This window comes from Dama dama, chromosome 12, assembly GCF_033118175.1.
Source record: "Dama dama isolate Ldn47 chromosome 12, ASM3311817v1, whole genome shotgun sequence".
NCBI lineage: Eukaryota > Metazoa > Chordata > Mammalia > Artiodactyla > Cervidae > Dama > Dama dama.
The window spans coordinates 34537149-34559762 of NC_083692.1; the positions used below are offsets into that span (position 1 = coordinate 34537149).

The 22614-nt window shown below is 45.1% G+C and overlaps 1 protein-coding gene across 4 annotated transcripts in view; it reads right to left on the reverse strand.

Moving 5' to 3' along the window:
• Positions 1 to 22278, reverse strand: part of PELI2 (pellino E3 ubiquitin protein ligase family member 2) — a 194619-nt gene extending 172341 nt beyond the window's left edge. Inside the window, exon 1 of one of the 4 annotated variants that reach the window (XM_061156981.1) lies at positions 22068 to 22278. In XM_061156981.1, coding sequence (XP_061012964.1) covers positions 22068 to 22090 — 23 coding nt within the window. In that variant the 5' untranslated portion in view covers positions 22091 to 22278. Of the gene's footprint in view, positions 1 to 6493; positions 6651 to 21223; positions 21502 to 22067 lie in introns of those variants that run through there. The other 3 variants (XM_061156980.1, XM_061156982.1, XM_061156979.1) reach the window with 3 other exon arrangements.
• Between the last annotated feature and the right edge of the window lie 336 nt (positions 22279 to 22614).

Here is a 22614-nt window from a genome sequence, read left to right on the forward strand (position 1 = left end):
AGTAAAATACAAATTAAGGATCCATTACTGTTATATTGACTCCTGCTTTTGCTACTTTAAAAAAGTTTGATTAATTTGCACATAACAAGAATATATTCAAATGATTCATTTTAAGCAACCACTAGTATCATTTTAAATCATTTAAAATAGGTACTCAGGATTGGAAAGAGTTTATTTGTTTGTACTTGGGAGGAAGAGGTTGTTATTACCTATTCTTTACAAATCCTAAAGATATTAATGGGAAAGCTGCATCAGTTCTGTAAAACTACAAACTTTTAAGATATAAGTACAATCAACTTAGAGCTGTAGGTGGAAGAGACCTGCTCTGAACGACATGCTTGACGCACGACTCAGTCATAACCAACAGGGCTGCATCTTTGTTTCACAGATGCACACTAAGATGTCAACAAGGAAGAAATGAGAGAAGGGGGGGAGGAAGAAAGATTCTTTTTCAGACAATTACTCATTTCTGATGAAAGCAAATTTAAGCAGCAGTGACATGCCTCACCAATAACAAGCTTCAAATACTAAAATCCCACCTCTCCTTTTTAATAGGGAAGTTGGTGGGCACTACCCTCTCTAAAGACAGGAGCTTGATTTACCAACTAGAAAGCTGGCTAATCAAATGGGAGGCGTGTGCAATGTGATTGCTGTCAGGGCTTCTCCTGGCCCCAGCTTTTCTGTTTTTCATCTGTGCTAGGGGAATCTCCCTGGTTACCAGAATTATATTTTTAGAAACTTAAAAAAAAAAAACAACCTTGCAACATGGAAGAACCACAACAAGGCAAGCAGAAACCCAAAAACAGGCCCTTGGGCACTTCACTCAAAGTGAAAAAGGCCCTTGGGCACTTGACTCAAAAGTCAACCTAAGATGTAAAACACAGACCAAAATACAAAGGAACCCAAAGGAAAGGAAAGCAGGAAAGTAAACAATTGGAAGAGGAGGAACAGAGCAGGGAAAAGGAATTGGTTCAAGAAACGATAATATAGCGATAAACCAAAAACGACAGTTTACTCTGCTTACACTCTGCTTAGTAAATAAGCAACTGCATACACAAAACATTACTGTTTCATAACCAGTCTAAGACAATTAAATCTTGAAACCGCCAAATACAGAGAAAACCCAGTATTTTTCACTCTGTTCAACCTCACAAGCCCTGCCTCGCTCTCTGCCCCTCCCCCGGCCAGCACCACACCAAGGCCAAGGATTGGGTAGGTTCTGCCCTATGATGCAGGGTATCTGAGAAGCCAGGCCTACACTTAGGTAATTAGGGATTCTGTGGCTTCTCCAATGAGTCCACCTCCACCCAGCTGTCCCTGCAACTGTGTTGCCTACATCCTGAAAATCCCTCCAGCTCCTGTCGGCCGGACCAGCTAGAAACCCTTATAACCCCCATTCTTTCCCACAGCCTCCCTACATGTTTATCAATTTTGTCAGCAGGAAAGAAGAGAAAGCCCGGCTGGGAAAAGGCACCTGAGAAAACAAACACACCAATAACACAGGAGAAATAATTGTTTCAACATGAACTGAGTATTTCCATAATCATGCTATTGAGACTTCAAACAAGTTGTGTGCATGAAAAACAGACATTACTAGATTGACAAGATATTGAAAACAATTCGCTCACCGCATCTTTTCATTATGCCACAAGTCAAATACAGTTGGGAATAAAATGAATACTGTTTTAACCTGATGGATCAAATCTTTACAACTTTAATACTTCGTCATTGTTCACACATCTCTGTCAATAACACTCCACTTTTTCTTAAATGTGCCAAATAGATCATTTTACGAAGTTGGAATTTGCAAAGCTCTGACTTTGGAAATTTGTAAATATGCTATTACACAATATTTCTGTAAAATAGTTGCCATTTCCATCTTTTACTGTAGACAACTAATAATTCGTGAATATTTTTCAGCCTTTGAAAGACAAAAAAAAGACAAAAAACCTCAGAACCACCTATACTTTGATTTGATTGAAAAGTTATAGGGAATTCCAAAGAGAAGATAAGTTCAAATTCTGAAAGATGCTTTGCTAATTCCACGGTAGAACTAAAACTCTGAACAGAAGATGCTTTGTGTAAAATACAGTTTGGGGTTTCAGCACTTTCTGCTAACTACATGTACCATTTTCAAAGAATGCTCCTGAACTTACTTTTACCTACCCATGAAAAATGACTACTGTAAACAAAAACAGCCAGTTCATGGAGAAAGCAATTTTCTGAGCATTGTGATGCTCTGATGAGCACAGAACAGACACAGGGTGCTGGGGGAGGGGAGCAGGCCGTATCCATTGGAAGCCTTGAGAGCAGAGAACGGAGCCCAGGGAGCACCCTCCTCCAGACATCCTGGGCCCCCCAGAATCCAGAGAGGTAAGGAAGTGATGTCGGAGAGGAACTGCAGCCCAGAGCAGATCAGCTGGCCCTCGCTTCAAACTGAAATGTCTGCAATCGCGTAACATTGCTACGAGAATGATCCAATCATCCCTCTTACAGGTTTCTGAACTCTTCTGCAAAGATGAATCTGTGTTTACTTCCCTAAATAAAGCATCTTGGCAACTTAAACTCGGAACAGTTTAAGATCTTAAATCCAAACCACCAGTCTCAAATCTGATTACACGGACAACTGTGACTTTTAAACAACCGATGGTAAAGTTAAAGATCACACAGGAAGGTGAGCAGCGGTTTTTCACACACGAACAATCCTGCTAAATACCCCGGGAAGGAAAACAAGCACAAAACCATCTTTTCTACACGTGTACATCATCTTCAGCGGAAGAATCAACCCTAACACACTCAGATCACAATATTCTGGAGGTGACAAGGAGACAGCGGACCTGGGGGAAAGGGTGCTATCTTGGCCACAGAACAGGATCCAATGGTTCCCTAAGCTTCAGGCAGCTTAGATTTTCATTCTTTTTCTCCACGCTAATCCAGATACAAAGCAATTACTTGTTACACAGCTCAAACTGCTCTTTTTTCTCTTTATTACTCAGTCCAATGACTGAAAAGAAATTTCTCAAATTTCACCTGAGAAAACCATCTTATTATGCACAGTCAACAGCCTCTCCCAAGGAAAGAAAAGTTATGGTGGGATTCTTAGGCTAATGAAAGCCATAAATCACCTTTCAGAAGAGGTGATCTTCCAGATCACCTTAGACCCCATCTTAGGCTCCTGGCTGCAAACTTGATGCCCGCATCTCCCCTGCAGTAAGTAGTAGATGAAAATCAGTTTTCACTGGGTGGGGGAAATTCACTTTGTTATCACCCAACCAAACCTTCCCAGCAGATGTAGGACCAGCCCCACAAAACCATCATCACCTCCACCCACAGGGTAGGGAAATGCAAAATGGCTTTTCAAGGGGGAGCTGGAACACAGACTAACTACACTGGCGGGCTCTTCACTGGAGACTCCTAGAGGAAGCTGCCAAAGGCAAACTGCCAAGGTCTCCCTGGAAAGGAATGATCTCAGAGTGCACACCTATGAAAAGAGGGGGAAGAGGGGAGGAAAGGGAAGAGAAAAAGAAAGTACCTTCAGCGTACCTTCTCACCTGCAGCGTGAGACCACTGGCAGGCATCCCATACAAATTCCAAGCTTATCCATCAATTAAAAACACTTGGCACTCAATAATTACATCAGAGGATGTCACAATCACCAAGGTCAGTGAGCTAGAGTACTCAACTATTATTTTTATTCTTGTTTAAACAAAAGGCATCCCTCTAACTGAACAGCCCTGGAGAATGATCTATCACATATGATATCTCGAGCTTTCCTTTCTGGTCCCAGTCCTCCTCAGTTGAAACCCAGATTTAATCTCATCTTCAACAACCCAACAGATTAAGTGAAACCACCAGTTTAGTTTAAAAGGTTAAAAATGTAATCTGGCAGTTAGCAGTGATGCTTCTAAATTATACGCTCTACAGAAGCAAATGTGTTTATTTTCTTGCCACACGATCTAAATCCAGAACCTGAGGGTTCTGATCAAAGAAGCTGAAGACCTCAACACTCCACCCCACCTCCTGGGAGACGCTGGAAAACCCAAATATGCAGAATGTAAGGGCACCAATGAAGCCCTTGGCCAACAGAAATGCCATCCCTACAGTCGGGTCTTATAGAGAGTTCAGTTACCTTTAAAATTATTTTTATTTTAAAAATCTAACTTACAAAATGTTTGAGAAGCACTGCAGAGGATTCCCTTGAGTTCCAGTTTTCTGCCTTTTAAATTTACAGTGTATTCAATGATTGCTAATGTTAAGAAGGATCAACAAGGCAAGCCTAACTCATCAAAGACAGACTCAAGCAGACTCATATTGGATTTGGAATAGCATCATCATGAACTGGAGTGTTTTATTTTTTTTTCTTCTACAAATCTTAAATGTCCTCATCACAAGGAAAAAAAATGTATATATAGTGATGAACGTGAACTAGATTTACCACAGTGATCATTTCACAATATATACAAATATCAAATCATCCTGTTGTACAATGCAAACAACTATGTTATACATGTCAGTTAAATATCACTTTTTTAAAATTTCCTCTACAGGGACTTCTGCTTAATCATCAGTTAATGTAAAACTTCAATGGTCCTTACGTGTGCCACTCCTGAAGCATTCTATTTCACTGAGCTCTGTACTGGGTAAGACTGAGGATACGTGGTTAAAGTTACTCAATAAGCAGAAAATGCAGCATATTGTTAGTCGTTTTTTAACCCAATTACTTCTGGTACAGAAGTGACAAGAGTTCCAGCTTTTGAAATATATCCTATCAGAAAAATAAAGGCTGTTTTCAACTTAATAATAGTCACCATGTATAGCTAACATATTTATAACATAAAGCCAAAATGTCAGCTCTTGGAGAAACTGCACTTGAGACAGATCTTCAGTAATAAACTGATTCATCAGCCAGCATTTCACCAAAAACCACTGAGCTACTGTCCCTAAACATCATTTCTCATTCTGAGAGAACACGTGCAATTTCTAGATCATAGTTTTATTGGCAGCAGGTGCCAAATAATACACCAGAAAGAAAATCAACAAGGCAAAAATAATCAGCCAAATACCATAATACAGTCTCTTTTTCTAACCCAATCAAAACTAAATGAACAAATTCATTAAGCCTCTTTATAGAACCACAATTCACAAATCATAGGGACTGCAGCTTACTGCCAAAGATCCGTGCACACGCTGAGAAGCAGACCATTTCCTTTCTCCTTGCTGGTAAGTCATGAGTCAGCACACTGCTTGTGTACGTTTGATACTCTGAATATAGCTTAGGGGTTGCAGAGGTACCACAAAGAATGTTCTTAATACAGATGATAATAATGTATACCGCCACGCTGCTCTCCAATGGGTAGGTAATTTTTAAAAAGTATCACCGCATTTCCCTCTTTATTTGTTATAAATCTCATGAATAACCTGAATTTTAGACATTTCATTATCTATTATGGTCCTGCTAAGAACTGGAGTTGAAACGGAGAAAGGAGACAAATATTCATTGGAGAATTCGAACTTCTAAACAGCAGGCAGGGTGGGAAACTGGAGTGGGATGGGGGCAGAATAAAAGAAAACCAGGGAAGAAAGATGGCTTGTACCCCCCTGCTCTACACAACTCTCTCCAGCAAAAGAAACAGAATTTAATGACAAGATTGCCGGTTCCTCGTGATAATGATTTTTTTTTAAATAAACAAAGAAAAGGAATGAAAAAATAAACTCAAGTTTATTTCCAGAGCACCCCAGCTGTCTTGCTTCAAATATATAAGGAGCTGTACTCAACGTGGCAGAATGGAGGAAAAGTCAACAAACAGCAAGGATGTTTGTAGGGAGATGAAAAAAGAACACCAATTGGGAAACTGGCTGAACAGCAAACACATACATCTAAGCATGAAGCTCTCTAAAAATCAAAAGAAAAGAGTTGGAAAGGAGGAGATATAGAGTGCGAAAATACACAAACCCAACCAGCATGCAGACACAAAAACCAACTGTGATAAATATCAGTGAAGAAATAATGGAAAGAATATTTATCTGTGACTTCAGAGTGGAAAGATAAGAAACCAGAGCAACTAATTTTAAGTTAAAAAAAAAAAGGTTTATCACCATCGAATTGTGTTTGGATCTACTGACTTTTCTCAGGAGATTTTTAATACTACAGTTAAAGCTGAAAGCTGAAATTCCTGTCAGCTTCAGACCACATCTCTGTACTCAGTCACTTTAACCCCTTATCTTTAAGTGTAAAAGGAAAATTTTAAATCCACCATCATTTCAGGGCTAAACAATTGCTAATGAGTGTTCACCCTGTTCATGTACTGAAGAACTCTTCAATAACCTTGGAAGATGCAAACAGGAGAATACTTTTAGGAAGCTAATTAAACACAAATGCATGAAATACCTACTGAAAAGTAAATAATCATTCTTGAAAGCCGGATCAGGGAGCGAAGAAATGGGGGAAGAGACCATCCGCATTAAAAGCTCACATTTCCAGAGCCACACTTACTCATCCATATTCTTGACTGTCCAGTGCCAGGCTGTAGCAGAACGCGGGGACAGAGCACAGAAGAGGGAGACCCCAGCCCTACCCTGTCCAGGATCCATAAGGAAGGATGTTTACAAGGCACAGAGAGCTCTTGAGAAATAACTGCTCTAGCCTGGAGGAAAAGGGAGGAGAAGTCAGGAAGGGCATCTTGCTGGAGATAACAGCTGAGCTCAATCTTAGCAAGTGAGCAGGATGCAGCAAGCAGAGAGAACCATGTGTGTGAAAGCAATTGAGAAAAGAGGAGAAAGAAAGTTCTATGAACACATAGTTAGAAGTTAGTGTTAGTCACTCAGTCGTGTCTGACTTTGCAATCCGATGGACTGTAGCCCACCAGGCTCCTCTGTCCACGAAATTCTCCAGGCAAGAACACTGGAGTGGATTGCCATTTCCTTCTCCATGAACACATAATGGGGGGGGGGGGGGGGGGGGGGGGGGGCGCAAAATGGGGCTCAGAAAGTAGGCCCCAAGGGCAAGGAAGTATGTTATCTTGGGCTTGACTGGATGTTTCTTGTGTAGAATTCAGTATTCTTCAAAGGGTCCTTTTCTTTTAAGTACCTAAAAAACATTTTCAGAAATCATGCCTTTAGCATACACATTAACCTTTCAGAGATCTTTTAAAGCCTTCAAACAGTGGCTACAATAACCCTGAACAATTCTCCTAGTCCCACATATCCTGTTAGAACAGAGACCTTAGAAATCACATGGCAATTCTGATTCTGCAAACCCACCTCAAAAAAAAAAAAAAAGCAGAACTTGTGTTAGATAATCTGTTAATCAATATCTACTCTTTTTAAAAATATATACATTTGGCTTACTTTAAATGTCTTTCTAACATTAATAAAATTCTCTTAAAATCAGCATCAGTTAACACTTCAAAAAACAGCCCATAAACCATGTATAAAATGAAGTACATAAAATATTCTTGTGCAGAGACAATATTACAAGTGAATGTGCAAAAAGTGAAAATAACATTAGCATCATGGATGATTTGTCTTCCTTCTTCCAAAATTGTCATTAATATTCTCTATACATCTTTTCAACATACAGCTTTTTAAAATTAATTCCATATTACCTGAATATAAATAGTCTGCCTCAAAAAAAAAATCCATTTACAAATTCATCAGTGGAGAAAAGCTAAATGATTAGTATTAATGATTAGTGTTAACCTCTAAAAGTTACAGGAATCGGACACAAACTTAAAACTGGTTTAACCCTGGGAGAAATTGGGGTGAAATAAGTACACAAGCGAAATTGAAGAGTGCGTGATTTATGGTAACTAACATGGTGAGTAGTCAAGTGCATTTTTTAAAAACCCAATTAGATCAGAGAAAGATGCATTTCAGCTGAGTAAAGGGCCACAGGAGAGCCTTTCTCCTGAGGGAATGCAAGCTCTATTGTCTGAATCTAATCTGAACGGAGGCAACAGGAAAAACAGGGGCAGGCATCCTCTGACCCTTTCATGGCCCTGAAGGAGAGGAACATAAAGGCAAGTGTAAGAGGACAAGCCGTCACTGTGAGGAGGGGCCGGCTCCCCACGGAGCTGTCGCCCATACCCTTGTGTTCCCCAGCCCGGCTGATCCAGACGGGAATCGCCTGCCTTTCTATTGTCATAATCACAACTTCAGAATCTAATGCCAAACGTGAAGCATTCCACCCTTCAGATCGTAAACAAAAGGTACTACCAATAATGACATAAGATGTACAGGCTTTGAGAAGTCCAATATGGGCAAGCCTTAGAATCTGAGACCCGGATTCAAATTCCTGAGCTTCCAATCCTTTACTGTTAATAACTGTGCAGGATCCTAGGTGAAGCTCAATCTCCAGGCATCTCTGCTTCCCCATTTCTCCAAGGGTGGTGACATCACCTCCTCTGAGGGCTCAGGCAACTCAGCACCTGGCTGGCCGCAGGGACTGGGGCTCCCTAACAGGCATCTCACCCTGTGCAAGGGACCTGGAGTGCTGCCTCCTGCGGTCAGAAGATGGTACAGCAGCTGAGAGACGGCAGGAAAGGGAAAGCCCTGCTGGGACCCCCCTACTCCCTATAGAAAGAAAAGCCACTCCACCGAGCCGCCCCTGAAGATAGGGTGAAGGGGAGAACTTCTCCTCCTCCAGAGGGTCCCCTCGGAGCTAAAGAAGCCAGCAGGCTCACCACCCAGCTGAACTTTCCCAGCATACTCAGAGGAGCAGTGCTATTTCTTATCCAACATGGAGGCTGTATGCTTAATCATCAGGGACAGGATTTCTCAACTAGTAAACCCAAAACAGGAGCTTTGACAGTCATGGGAGGTGAAGGTGGTGGGTAGGAGGAGGACACACAAATTATTAAGGTGATGAAGATTTGTGTCTCTTCTCTCCCCGCTGGGGAAAACATGAGTTGTGCTATTGTTTAATATTTAAAACAGTAGTACATGGGCAGACAACTATTATAAGACAATAATTCAATCGAAGGGCATTCTAGTGTGTAAACCACTCAAGTTTCACCCTTGTGTAGTTTATTACATTATCAGAACCTCCTGATTTAATTACTTCCCTGCAGAGCGTCCAAGTCTCTGCTTTTCACCCATACAACATCTAACACTGCTCATCAAGAGGCTATATTTGTCCTTCAGTATTTTACCATCTGATATCTTAGGATGTCTATTTATTAAGGATATTTTTTTGAGAAATCCGGGGTCATGTGCACCTCACATCTATAATGGAAAAGGCTTAACTGCCCTCACAGGAAGGTTGAAACTGAACAGCATAAAGCCACACCAGCTTCCAGAAGGGTCTAAGTCAACAGTTTCATCAAAGTCTTAATTGGCATCTGGTCTAAGTTAACACACTTAGAATAAGCAATTAAAAGGCACCACACCTTTCCTGGCCTGCTGTTGACCCTTTGCTTTTCAGATTAGCTAAGCCAGTGCTGCTGCTGTAATAAGTTGGACTGAGGACCATCGGGGAGGCAAAGGAGGGAATGTGGAGGGTCTTCCCCTTAATCAGGACTAACAGGAAGATCAAGAGACAGAAAGGGAAAAAATCAACACACAGGGACATGAGAATCCAGGCAAATGCAGAGAGGAGAAGGGCTTGAAACCCCCTTTCCAAGCTGTAAACAAAATACAAATGTCAGCCTAAGTCATCACAGACAATGGCAAAAGAAGAAAGATTTCACCTGCCCAGGCTTAATCTGCTTAAAGTTCCTCTTTCCCAATGGACGATAAGCTCCAAGCAGGCAGGGACCACTGTTATCACCCCTTGTATCCCCAGTGTGAGAAGATGCCAGCCAACTGATGATACTTTATTTCCTTCCCCAAGGACTTCAATCTCCAGCCAAATCCTTCAAGGTTCCTAAACCCCACAACGTTACTATTACTGCTTTATAAAAATCCAGGCCAACTTTCAAAACTCTGCTCAAAGGCTGCCTTTTCCAGGATTTTTTCCCCAGTCTCCCAGCAATTCCCAGCAATTCCATTTGACCTTCACCCTGTGGAAAGAATCAGGCTTCACAGTAATACAAACCTACCTTCCAATAGTGCCCTGCCACTGATAAGGTGAGTTACCTGAACAGAAGCCTCACTTTCCAAATAATGCGATCTAACTCCTGGGACTGATTAAGAAAAAAACAAAAGAATCTGGCACGCAGCACACCTGAAATAACGGCTCCCTCCATCCATCTCTCCTCGACACCACGTGTAGTTTGCTGCTTAGTTATTTGTCTCGCCCTTAGGTTGCAGGCCCCTGGAGGGCATTTCCTTATGTGGGTTCCTAAACATTAGATCATCAGCATCGCCAAAACAGCAACCATAACAGCATCACCTCACACGAACTGAGTGAGTAATGTTTACTGCATACGCTTAGATACTGCCCAGTTTATAGTATGTATAGTGAACTCCACATTTAATTCAATATATCCACACATGTGCAATAAAATATACCTACCTATACATTTGTACAGGTTTTAGTGTAGTTTTAGTATAGTTTTTTTTTCTTCTTTTTTTTTTAGTATTTATTTATTTGGCCACGTCAGGTCTGAGCTGTGGCATTAGGGGTCTTCCTTACTTCATGCAGACTCTTTCGTTGCAGTCCACAGATTCTCTAGTTGTGGCACTTGGGCTTAGTTGCTTGGCCGTATGTGGGATCTTAGTTCCCCTGCCGGGGATTGAACCCATGTCCCCTACATGGAGCAGATCCTTAACCACTGGACCATTAGGGAAGTCCCTTTATGGTAGTTTTAAGCTTTACAATCTACAAAATTATAAAAGCTACAAAATACAGCATTTGGGCATTTATTTAAATTTCTTTCATTTCTGGGTGGCCTTTAAAATCCTGAAAGTCCATCATCCACGAGCTGTCCTGGGGTTAAAGCTGCTTACGCTCCAATCTTCCAGAAGCATGGTTTTCAGCTCTGCTGGGTCATTCTTCAACTGCCTGCTCTCAAAGAATTTCAGGAGATAATATTGATTACGGAGATTAATGAACGCAGAGAGACTCACAGATGACTTACACATAATAAACTTATTCCACAAATGCTTTTGTTAGCTAAGCTTTTCAGGCCATACAGTACTTAATGTTTGGAATAACTCATCTAAAAGGCTGAAATTGTGCTTATTAAAATAATCAATAACCTGAAGGAAACAAAAACTCAGTGAATTAATTCCCATTAGTCTGTCAGATGTGACAACTGAACCACACGCCAGTGTGATACTGTGGTGTCTCAGCTGTCTACTGCTGTGTAACAAACCACCCCCAAACACAGCAGCTTCTGAGGAGAGCCAGCACTTGGAACTCATTGATTCAGCAGAATGAGAAGGAAATTGCGCATCTTTGCTCCATGTGGTGTGGCCTGGGCAGCTTGATGGGCCCAAGGAGCCAAGATGGCTTTACTCAAGGTCAGTTGCCTCAGTAGAGTGGCTGGAGTGGCTGGGGGCTGGCCAGGCCTCTCTCCTTTTGTAATCCTGCCAGGGCCATCCTCTCCAGCAGGGCAGTCAAGACTTCTTTACTTTGGCAGCTGCCTTCTAAGAAGGTGCTCTAGACTGAATTTATATGTTGAAGTCCTCAGCCTCAGTACATTTCAGAATGTGAATGTGTTAGGAGACAAGGTCTTTAAAGAGGTGTGTGCATGCGTGCTAAGTTGCTTCAGTTGTGTCCAACTTTTTGTGACCCCGGACTGGAGTCTACCAGGCTCTGCTGTCCATGGGATTCTCTGGGCAAGAACACTGGAATGGGTTGCCATGCCCTTCTCCAGGGGATCTTCCCAACCCAGGGATCAAAACCATGTCTCCTGCACTGCAGGCAGATTTTTTACCACTGAGGCACTGGGGAAGCCCCTTTAAAGAGATTAAAATCAAGGTTAAGTTAGGTCACGTAAGTGGGCCCTAATCCAACATGACCGGTGTCCTTATATGAGGGGCAGGGCCACCAAGGATGGGCACCCATACAAGAAAAAGCCACATGAGGACACAGCAAGAGACAATAATCTGCAAGCCACGGAGGGAGGCCTCGGGAGAAACCTGAGAAAGCCTGCTGACACCTTATCTTGGACTTCCAGCTTGCAGAACTATGAGCAAGTAAGTTTCTGCTGTTTAAGCTACCCAGCCTATGGTGTTTTGTTATATAGCAGCCTGGCAGATTAGTATAGAGAACAAAAACGGAAGCTAGAACACCCCTTAAGGCAGCCTCCAAAAGTCACAGACCTCCGTCACAAAGATGGTTCAGAGCAAATCACAAAACCAGCGCAGATGCAGGGGGAGGGGAGTCACCGCCTCAGAGAGGTCCAGCATGCTTGCAGATGCTTGGGGAAAAACATGGGTCTAAGTTAAAACCCCAAGTTCTCTTAGCTGATCTCCAACTGGTTGCAAGTCCTACTGGGAAAGTCGGGTAATGTCCACCTCAACACACGACCTTTAGATACAGTTCTTTCACTGAATGGTTTACAGAGTCAAACAACTGAATGCTTATTATGTGGAAATAGTTCAAGAATGCCAAAACCCTGTTGAGAAGCATACATTGCTGACACACAGTGCAGTCCTCTGTTCTCTCCAGTAGCTCTCCTGCATACCTTAGACAAACAGCTATGGAGCAAAACGACAGAGTCCATTCTGCATTCTATCCAAGAGCATGTTATAATAAAAGCACCCAAACTCTAATGCAGTCTCACATACCACAGCAAGGACCCAGTCTGTAAGTTTCTGGGGATCTGGCAAGGAGCACACTTCTTTGTGTTTGTGGACCTTGCACAAAAAGGGCCGGATTTCCTCAAGGTAATCAGTTCATCAATCAAGTGCTCCAGAAACCCCTCCTTGCGCACCCATCACAAGCTCTGAAGATAGATAGAGGCCCCACAACCCTGCAGCAGGAGGCACAAGAAGGCCAGGTACAGACAGAAGGGGGGGCGGAGAGGTGAGCTTTGAAGGCGCCTAGAAGGTGCTTGGTACTAGTAAACAGCCGTTCCATACCAACAGCCTGGAAGGCAAACACACAGCTGCCTGCTTGGGTTGGATTCTGCTAAACCAGGACTAATTAGAATGGGAGCACAAGGCTAGAGACTCTTATCCTAAACAAAGAGCGAAAAGGCAGGGTATGAATGGAGTTAAGCGTTTCCAAGTGAGAGGCATTATGCAGGCTGGACATAAAACCTCAATCAAGAATGACTTGCAGTAGTCTTAAATCTACTGCTGAAAATGCCCTCAATGCATACTTATTAGGTCTGTCATCCAGGAGGAGGCATGCACCCCAGCCATCGTCAGCCCGCACTAATGACCGCGGCCTTTCAGCCCCACCCCTGGGCACCGCAGGGCAGCTCCAGCAGCTGGTGGACCGGGAACAGATGGCCCGCTTCCCTTCCAGGCAGAACGCTCTGCAGGTGACAGAATGACTGTTAGGTGACTGACAAAAAGAAAAAGTTGAAACAGGAGTATCTGATGTCAGTAAAGTACATGTTTAGTATCGCAGGGAGCCTTTAACTTGGGCCCTTCAGGTGGGGAGGGCTGTTTACAAACCTGCAGCTGTGTTCGGGAATCTGCGTTCCTTCCCAAGCGAGGAAATGGTCCCTGAGCCCCAGAGATGAGGCTGAGTTGAGCAGGGCGCTGCAGTGTGCCAGAGAAATGCCACCTCCCGTGCACCTGAAAAGGTGTACCTCGTACCCTAAGCGGGGGAACCCTGTCCTCTAGGAGGGAAGAGCAAATCGTCTCCAGGAGCCCTAGAGAATGCAATTACCACCCTGAGCATGTGACACTGATAAGGACTACTCGGAATCCTTTGGCCCATAAGAGTGGAACCCATCCAGCGTGGCTTAGACAGGATTGAAAGCAAAGAAAAAACTGGGAAAAGGTGGGAGCTCTCAGAGGATACAGAATTACTTTCTGAGAAATGTTTCCCCTGATTTGTGTATCTTCTAGGGCCCCACTACCTTATCCCTTGCACTTGACCCAACTAGCCCCCCCCTGCCCTGCCACCCAAGCACTCTCCTGCCCCGTGTCCTGAGTCAGATTTCCCGGGGCCCTCTCTGAATTAAAGCTGTATCTCCCAAGGTGCTGGCTGGTCTGCACCGCCCACCTCTTGCACTGAAAGGTGAGCTCCCTGCAGGGCAGCCCAGTGCCCAGGGCAGAGCGGCTCCTCGGTCAGTATTCCCGAGTCAGTGAATGAGTGGCAGCCCACTCACAACCCGGGACAGTGGTGTGACTGGACGTCTTGAGGGACAGGAATGAGATCCTGGCTCCCACACGCCCTGGTGCCTCTCGGCCTGAGCTTCTCCTTCCACCCCCTCGCTGCTGCAGCCCATTCTGCAGAAGTGCTTTCTCTGCTCCCAGTTTCCGAGCTGACAGTCCAGCTACTGAATCCCAGTCCCATAGGATAAAGTCCCAAATTCTGCCGGGCTTGTCCTCCCACCCTCCTGGCCCACATGATTCATTTCAACCACTCTCTTCCAGCCATTTGGGACTTTTCTCCATTCCTCAAAGGAGCATGTGTGCTCATCTTTGGATCTTAGAATACTGTGGCCCGTCCTCCTAGAGCAATTGTTCCCTCTAACCTCCACCTGGCTATCCTCTTCTTGTCCCGGCACAGGGTTAGGCGATCCATCATGCTTCCCCATCACAGCCTATGCTCTAAACTGCTCTCTATGGAGGCTCCACAGCAGCAGAGATGATACCTGTCTTGTTCAGTGCATCCCTTAGTGCCAAGGACAGCATCTGACGTGTAGCAGATGCTCAAATATTGGTGGAATAAATAAATGAACTGTATATTTGTAATAGCTGTTCCCTAAAGGGTTGTGACAAGAATAAGACAGTAATTCACATGTCCGCCTTGCCTAGCTATATCCCCCGTGCCTGGAAGCATACAATCCCATTAAATATTTGTTGAATGAATAAATTCCTGGCTTGCCTGATGTAACTCCACCCCTTTCTCTCCCACTTGGAGGAACACAGCAGAATGCAAGTAGGTAAAGGCACATTATTACTGAGACATCTTGGAATCATCTGAAAGATCCACACTTTATTATGTGTCATAAATTACTGGCCACATACCTCAAAACTGATCATCACATGGAAGGTGGCTGAGACAGTGGTTGAGAACAGCTGATTTAGACAAAGCTAAGAACTATGAAGCACTTTTTGCTCTCCTTATTTTTATTCTCCAGAAGATGAAGGTAATAGTAAGCTCAATAAGAACTGTTAACAGAATCATTCTTACCTTCCATTTTCTTCTTATAAAATAGATTCTGCTCACCCTAGGAGAAACCCTTAGTTAAATCAGATGTTGTTGGAAATTCCTGTTCAGTTATTTTACTCCCACACCAACGAGCTCCATCAAGGGCTACTGTCTCCGTTCCAAAGCCAATCCATGTCTCCATGTTGCTGATTCCTGTGTAGCAGACACAAAACCTCTGCCTCAACGTGACAAGGCTGGTCTCCTTCAAATACGACAACTGACATGTTTTCGGTTTTTTGGTCTTTTCTGTATACATGTTTCATCCTTTTGCCAATTTTACCAATATGTGTTGGTAACGCTGCTGGAGGGCTTTCCAGGTGACGCTAGTGGTAAAGAACCCAACTGCCAGTGCAGGAGACTTAAGAGACGTGGGTTCGATCCCTGGGTCGGGAAGATTCCCTGGAAAAGGCCGTGGCAACCCACTTCAGTATTCTTGCCTGGAGAATCTCATGGACAGAGGAGCCTGATGGGCTACAGTCCATAGGGTCACACAGAGTCAGACAGGACTGAAGCGACTTAGCATGCACACATGCAAAGTTACTAACACCTGAAGCAAGCTGGTTTTGCTTTTATTTACTTAAAGCATCCCCAAATATGGATCACCTGATGAAATACAACTGAAAATGAAAAGTCCCAATGAAGGTTTCAGGCTTGGTGTGTTAGAGAGAGAAACAAATAAATCTGAGAGACCCAGACAAGAAACCACACAGACAGCCACATACTCCAAACAAGGCTAAAGTTAGTAAAGGAAAATATAGCAACTCAAAGCCAGTCACATCACAACCCTTTATAGCCTACAGAAGTAGACACCCCATCCACACAAACAGATCTGTGCTCTTCAGATCACCCCAAACGCTGAGAGATAGCAAAGATTTTCTTTTGTTTTGCTTTGTTTTTAAGTTCAAAGACCTTTCAGTCTATAAAGGATGCTGGCGTTTGATGTTTAGGCCCAAATTAGAGAGGAGGACAAGAAAAGGAAAAGTGTTAGGATGTATTTTAAGGTTTCTTATTACTACGAAGGGGAGGGGCCAAGGCACAGAGCCAAGGTTAAGACAAAACTGGCATCTAGAAACTGGAGCTGCTTGTTTCAAAAAATAAAGACCATAAACTCTCCCAGCGACAGCCCTCTTTGTCTTACCTGATAAAATGCTGCGCAATCCAAAGGGAAAACCACACGTACCCCCTGATCTTTTGTAGATCTTGAGCAGTTTCAACTACAACATGTTATTTTTGAGTCATATCTGCAGAAATTCTTAATCTTTTTTTTGTGCAAAGGATCCTTCTGGCAGTCTTTAAAGTATACTGAGCCCTTTGCAGAAAAATAATTTTACATGTATAAAATACAATACAAAAGGCTTAAAAATGAAGTCAATCATACTTGGTTATCAAAGATAAGTTGTGATACAATAATGTGTGTATTTCTGGACCAGTGCATTAAATAGCAAATCCAGCAGCAGGTCTATTTGTTGCCTATACACATAATGGAGTAAAATATTAAATCTAAGTTTGAATCCAGTAAAAGTAAAGATATATTTTCCCGCCATCCCAGTTCAAGGGCTCCCTGGATTCCATCTGTGAACTCTAGGTTAAAAACCTTTGGTTGAGAGATCCAGTAAAAATACATTTTGTGAAGCACAAATGAAAAAGAAAGGTTTGCAAAAGGCATTATCCATTCAGCAGGGAGGTGAGGGGAACTAAGAGTAAAGCAATATGTTTCCAAAAATCATGATGGGCCATTAGTCAGCAAGAGAGCTGCATGCTTCAAATTGAATCCAGGAAGAGATTCCACTTCCCTCATGCAAGTTACACAAAAGCTGAAGCTTTGGGGAACTGATAGCACTGCTGGAATCTGCCCTGAAGTGGGGACCTGTGACCCGGCAGGGCAGTGATCCAGCTCAGCTACGAACTTGAACAAACCTCCTTCCTTCTGGGAGTCTCACTTTCCTCATCAGTAAAATTAAAGAGTGAAGTATGGACCATGGCCTCTTAGGGCCCTTTCAGTTCTAAAATTTCATCATCAGATTATCTCTTCCTTGTGCTGGGTTATTTTAGCCTACTGAGCTTAATTTTGAAACATCACTGCCCTCCTAAAACCTGGAACAGAAAGTTTTATCAAATTTTGAACACCCTCATGTACAATCTAACACCAATGTGTCAGATATATGTATACCATTACAACTTTAAAAAGTGCCTATTCTGCACATACCAACTTCCATAAAAGTAATCACAGAATCAATCTTTTCCAGTATTAAACCACAGTTCCCATTCAAATTCTAGCACCACCACTTTAGGAATACACAAAATCAATGCATGCTAAACTACTGAGATTATGTTAACTATGTTTTCCACATTTGAGCCACTGACCACCATTACAGGATATAAACCAGAAAGGTTCTTGACAATTCAATCATATTTCATTATTGCTAAAGAAACAAGAAGAAAGTGAGGGTTGGGTGCATGTACTCAGTCATGTCCGATTCTTTGTGACTCCATGGACTGTAGCCCACCAGGCTCCTCTATCCATGTAACTTTCCAGGCAAGAATACTGGAGCGGGTTTCCTACTCCAGAGGATCTTCCTGACCCAAACAACCTCTGCAGCACCTCCTGCATTGGCAGGCAGATTCTTTACCACTGGGCCAATTGGAAAGCCAGAGAGTGAAGGACTAAGCCACTACCACAAAGCCAGTGGGCAAGAAAGGAGAAATTCAGTCCAGGTCTCCTGAATGCTGGTTCACACTCTTACCAACAAACTACATCGAACTACCTCTCAAATCCTCACACACTTCCCCAAGTTTAACATTTTAGCCAGGTTTAAAATGAACAGCAAAAAAGACCTGACAGGTAGATAGTCATTTCTCTATCTTTCATTACGTAATGGACACAGCAAAAAGTTGTGGCTCTGATGCATTCACTGGCTGGAATCATGAAAAAATTAAATTCTACCAAGCTGCTACAAAAATGATGACCCTACTAAAATCCTAACTGGGATTCTCTTAACATTGTGTAATGCATGAAAAGACACAGAAGTATTTGTGTATGAATATAGACATATACGTATATAGCTCCTCAATCTGCACTCCAGGATTTCTTAGCAACATTTTACTACAGAATTTAGGAGAGAAAAAAAAAGGCAATCACACAATTTTTTTTTAATGAAAAATGCACTGTATAAGCAAAAAGTTTTTTATGAATACTAATATAGGGCATTTTTAGATATCAAGATTAATTTCATCAATAAAAAAATCTACTAGAAACTCTGACATTATGTTATAGATGATCAGACATGCAACATTGATGATAATTTTTATTTGATCATCACTGGTGATTTAAGAGGGAGGGCACTACCTCAAGTCCTAAGGGTAGGATAATGATTAATAAGGGTTGCCTTAGAGTCTACCTACCTTCTCATCTTTTCCCCACATTCTTCAGTGTGTTCAGTATTGTTAGAGAGTCAGAGAACTACTCTCAAAAACAGAAAATGGCCCCAATTCTTCTCACGTATTGAAAAACCATACTTAGCATCTTCTCAGAGCCTGGTCTCAACTCACCTTTCACCTCCTCAGAGAAACCTTCCCTGCCTTCTCAGCGAAAGAAGGCAAGACCTGCCTATTGCAGACGTCTCCTAAGCTAACCCATTTCTGTTGAGAACTTTGCAGCACCCGAAACTGCCATTTATTATTCATTTGTTTACATGTTTCCTTCTGGTTATATCTGCCACTCCACACTACAGTGATATAGCCCCCTGTGCACTTCTGGATTCTCCAAGCCTAAACAGTGCTGGCACACAGTAGGTGCACACAAACTGCTGAGTGGCCTAAAATATTAATGTCAGTGCTAACTCCGTCATGGACCTCCCTTGTAGCTCAGTCTGTAAAGAATCTGCCTGCAGTGCAGGAGACCCGGGTTTGATCCCTGGGGTGGGAAGATCCCCTGGAGAAGGAAATGGCAACCCACTCCAGTATCCTTGCCTGGAGACTCTCATGGACACAGGAGCCTGGTGGGCTGCAGTCCATGGGATTGCAAAGAGTCCCGCACGACTGAGCAACTAACACTTAATTCCATCATACTAAGTGTCTCCTGGAAAAACCTTTGTAAATAACAGAGCACATGCAGCGGGCAAAGTATTTACATAGCCTGCTTTAGTAGAAGCCTGATCTGAGGACAATTCAGGGGGAAAATCCTTTTCAGGGTTTTGGAATGTCCTGCACTTCCAGCTATGAACACAAACCCTCTCCAGACCCACTCACACCCTGCTTTCATGAAACATCTCAACGACCATTTCCTCAAAAGGAAATAATGAAATAAAGTCCTGGCCTAAGTTAATCTTTCGTGTCAGGTTCACAATGTTAAACATACTTTGAAGCCAGCCACACAAACAAAACCAAACTGCACAAAATTGGGCTGGGCTGAGGTTACATAAGACAAACTAAACTCTAGCTTTTTGCCTGCCAGTCCTCTCTCCTTCCACTGAATCTTGCTGTTTGGCTTTTAAGTGCTATTAGATGCAGGTGAGAAAAATGCTTATCTGCAGACAGCTTCCAAATAGGTAAATGAGCTTTTCAATGATACTCCACCTAACACTGTAGCTACAAAGTACGCCAAACTGGGCAACTTTGAGCTGGGCTGTGTCTGGAAGCTTCTCTTAAAAATTCGTCGCTTTAAAATTATCTTCAAGTCGGCACTTACTTCAAGATATTCAGTTATCAAAACACATTTTTCAGAGTGCCCTGAGTTTTTCCATACCCATGACTCTTCACATGTGTGCTAAGCCTACCTTTCAGCACCCGTAATGTTCGGAACACAAGTCTTTCAAGAGAGGAGGACAAAAGCGCGGGTTTCCGAGAGTGACAGATCCAAAGGAAAAAATAATCCTTTCTCTTTTCTTTTCCAAGGCTAAACCCAAATTGCTCCTTCTCCCGAATTTACCGCACTTCCCCCACCCCATTCCGCTCCCCTTTCACTGCCCACTTTATCCTGCTTTAATCCCAGCGAAGCCTCTCTCTAGGCTTATTAAGGGTAAACAATAGAAATGTCATAAGTAAACTCAGGAAGTAGATGAAGTCTCTAATTGCTGCCGTTTAAAGATTGTAGATAATTACTATCTTCAGAATGTGGTTTTCACAAGCCGAGAGGGAGCAGAGGCTGGCGAGCTCCCCGCCGTTGGGAGGACATCTGCGAGGCCGAATCCCAGGACCGAGGGCCAGAGAGGATGCAGCCCCGCGCGCCCCGGAGCCCCGGCGGGCGCAGCGGCTTTCCTGCCCACTCCATGACACTCCGGGCAGAGAGAGCCGAGGGCCGGCCCGGCCGCCCGGGTCGCAGACAGTTCACTGCCCTCGGGCTGCGGCTGCCGCGGCGGTCACCATAACAATATGCAAGGCGCTGCCCGCGGACGCCTCTCGCGCGGATCCCACTGCCCGCAGCGCCGAGCCGCCGGTGCCGCGCCTGGAGTTCCCGGCCCGGGGCTCACAGTAAGCCGGAGCAGAGGCACCCTGGGGGCCTCTCACTTTCGCCACGGTGGCGGGGTGGTCCTCGGACACTGCGAGGTGCCCACGACGGCTGTGCTTCAACCCTGGTCCCTATCCCCGATACCCGGCCCGGGGCACGCGGGGAAGTCGAGCCCCTGCCCCCGCGGTACTGCCGAGGACTTGGTCCCCGAACGCTATGCCCCGCGGGGCTTCGAGGTCGCCCCAGTCCCCGCCGCTGCCTTCGCCCCGGGCTGACCGCGCTCCGCCACTTCCCTCGCCACCGTCCTCGGCGCGGATAGCGCATCCTTGTGCCCGCCGCAGCCCCGCGCGCGCGGATGGGGGCATCCCACCCCCACTCCCGCCGTCCCAGCCCTCCGAGACGCTCCTACCGGCCCAAACGCCCTACCGATGGCCAGAGAACCCCCAAACCACCCCGATGGCCCTGCTCCGGGATGTGGGTGCACGGCGGTCACCCAGCCCGGAGCGCTTGCTGCCCGCCCCCAAGCTCCCCTGGTCGGGGATCCCCGGACTCACCCCAGTACCACCAGCTCCCCGTATTTCACGGGCTCCTTATTGGGGGCGCAGTGCTCCTCCTGGCCGGGGGAAAACATGGAGCCCTGCTCGGCCGCCGCCGCCGCCGCCTCCGCCGCGATCCCCGCCGAGTCCGCGCCGCCGCTACAATCCCATCCCGAGAAGGGAGTGAGCGCGCCGGGGAAGGGCACGGCGGCGAAGGGGGCGCGAGGCGGCCAGTCCCGCGGCTGCTCCGTCGTGGCTGCGTGGCTGCCCTGCCCGGCTCTCTGGAGCTCCGCGCGCCGCGGCTGCCCCGAGCTGGACTCGGCAACAAATGGGACCGGGCAGCAGGGAGACCCACCGCGCCAAGCGCCGCAGCCGCCGCCGCCGCCGCCGCCGCCGAAGCCCCGCGGGCGGGAGGAAAGGAGGGAGCGAGCCGGGGAGGGGCGGGGGCAGCGGGCGGGGGAGGGGCGGGGGCCGGACCGCAGGGCCGCCCCGCCCGCGCGCGGGCAGGTGGGAGCCGCCCCGCCCTCCGCGAGACGCCCGCAGCCCCCCGCCCACCCGGCGCCCCCTCCCCCGGCGCGGGGGGCCGCCCGGGCCCGCTCCCCGCCCCGCTCGGGCCCAGCCGCGGCTCGCCCCCGTGTTATGTAAACATAGAGTAAAAGGGAAAGGAAGTTCTTAAAGGAGCAGCTCTATTTTTTTTTTTTCCCTCTCGCTTCCTTCCCCAAACTTAACAGCGCGGGCACCTCAGCCCTGGTCGCCGAGTTGTCCGGAGGCCGAAGGCTGCGCGAGATCCCCGGAAGCACGGCGGTTTAGGTCCCCAAGCCTAAGTTAGTTTCCTCGGGTTAGCTAGCTGTAAATAAAGAACCTGCTCTCCGGATATGGGAGCATTTGCTTTCCCGGTGTCACCGTGTCGCGGCAAACATTCGGAGGTGTTCCACACGCGCATCTGGTGCCTCCTCTTCCAAAACCCAGTCTTTTAAAGCTTGAAGAAGTCTAGAAATTTGGAGGCCTTTGCCAATTGGCACTGGATTAGAGGGAGTTTTGAAGGCGCTTGGAGCACCCCTCCATTGTGCAGGATGTAGCAACCCGGTCTGTCGTCAGCAGACTTCCACGTGGTTCAAAAAAAAAGTTGTGTGTGTGTGTTTTAACCCATACTCTCTCCCCTTTCCCATACCTTGTCTCAATCCCCTGAGCAATTTAAAAGAAAATTATTTCAGTAAACTTTTTAGTGAATATAAAGGTTCCTGTATTATCATAAAGCCAACACATGATGTTTGCTTTTTTCTGCGTTTCTAGTTGCTAGGCTTTGAAATATTTTCGAGTATAATAGATTTACTGACTGCTGTTTCTCATCATGCAGTATTTTGTTTTACCATTTATTAAGCACTCATATTGGACACTGCATATTATTG